Source organism: Myotis brandtii, unplaced genomic scaffold (genome assembly GCF_000412655.1).
Source record: "Myotis brandtii unplaced genomic scaffold, ASM41265v1 scaffold521, whole genome shotgun sequence".
NCBI classification, from domain to species: domain Eukaryota; kingdom Metazoa; phylum Chordata; class Mammalia; order Chiroptera; family Vespertilionidae; genus Myotis; species Myotis brandtii.
The window spans coordinates 2777249-2778492 of NW_005369870.1; the positions used below are offsets into that span (position 1 = coordinate 2777249).

Consider the following 1244-nt stretch of genomic DNA (forward strand, 5'->3'; position numbering starts at 1 on the left):
TAGAATATTAGAATAAGTTTAATCACTTTATCAGTCATTGTTTGCATCACTGTTGTTTTTATATCATGTTTTTGTTGTTTTCATATCATATTTTTGTCGTTTTTATATCATGCCTCTGTTGTTGTTATATCTTTTTGTTACTGTTATTTATTAATAATTTTATATATTATTTTCAAAAAAAATTATAATGCAATTGTAACAAAAATAAACTGATATGCTTTGCTTTGTATACATTTAATTAATTAATTGTTTTTAGTTAAAGTCCCCTTTTTATTATTTTGGAGCCTATATTTTCTTCAGCTCTCACACATTTTAAAAAACTATCTATTTTTATTCATTTCAGGGAGGAAAGGAGAGGGAGAGAGATAGAAACATCAATAATGAGAGGGAATCATTGATTGGCTGCCTTCTGCACACCCCACACTGGGGATTGAGCCCACAACCCAGGCATGTGCCCTGATTGGGAATCGAACCATGACCTCCTGGTTCATAGGTCAACGCTCAACCACTCAGCCACACTGGTCAGGTTCACATTTTTATTATAATTTCTCCAAAAGGTTTATAAGCGCCAAGTTCTGTATTTACAGCTAAAAATGGCCCCAGGGTAGTGTCAAGTTCAGCACAACAGGCTTTGTGACTCAGCCTGAGCCTCAATTAGCCAGTCTTAAACTGGAGAATTAAGAGCTACACCAGTTGCAGGAATATGGACCTAAAGTGCTTAAACACCACAATAATGTATCTTTTTGAACAATTGTTTTTATTCTTCCCCTCCTTGTTCACTGTTCCCTGATAATCCTGTCCTGAAGACTCAAGAGGGCAATTTTCTCAATTGACAATCCCAGCCCCACCTGCCGCCCCCTCACCTCCCAACACACACTTGAGCCCTCCCTCACCTCATGTAGACGCCAGGGGGCACCATGGTGGAGAGGAACTGTTCAGAGGCTGCCAGGAACTCTGGAGAGATGCTGGGGTCCAGGAAAGGGCGGTACCCTGCCCCATGGGAGGAATAGGAGAAATAAACTCGTGAACTCTCCTTCCTCCCATAACAGGCATCCACCTGTCTTCTTTCCACCCATGGATCCTAACCACAACCTCCCTCAACACAGGTGCCCCCCATGCCCTCACCTGTATATTCTGGGGGTGTTTTCTGCAGGAAGCTGGGCAGCCACTCATACAGAGCAATGTTCTGAGGGTCAAGAGAGAGGAAAGGTGGGGCAAATGCTCCAGCTGCCAGGCCAGGAGGG

At 42.4% G+C, this 1244-nt stretch overlaps 1 protein-coding gene across 1 annotated transcript in view; it reads right to left on the reverse strand.

Moving 5' to 3' along the window:
* DUOX1 (dual oxidase 1) overlaps positions 1-1244 on the reverse strand; it is a 33164-nt gene that overhangs the window by 29142 nt on the left and 2778 nt on the right. Inside the window, exons 2-3 of the mRNA XM_014548728.1 lie at positions 1126-1186; positions 894-990 (exon numbers count right to left, since the gene is read on the reverse strand). Coding sequence (XP_014404214.1) covers positions 894-990; positions 1126-1186 — 158 coding nt within the window. The remainder of the gene's footprint in view (positions 1-893; positions 991-1125; positions 1187-1244) is intronic.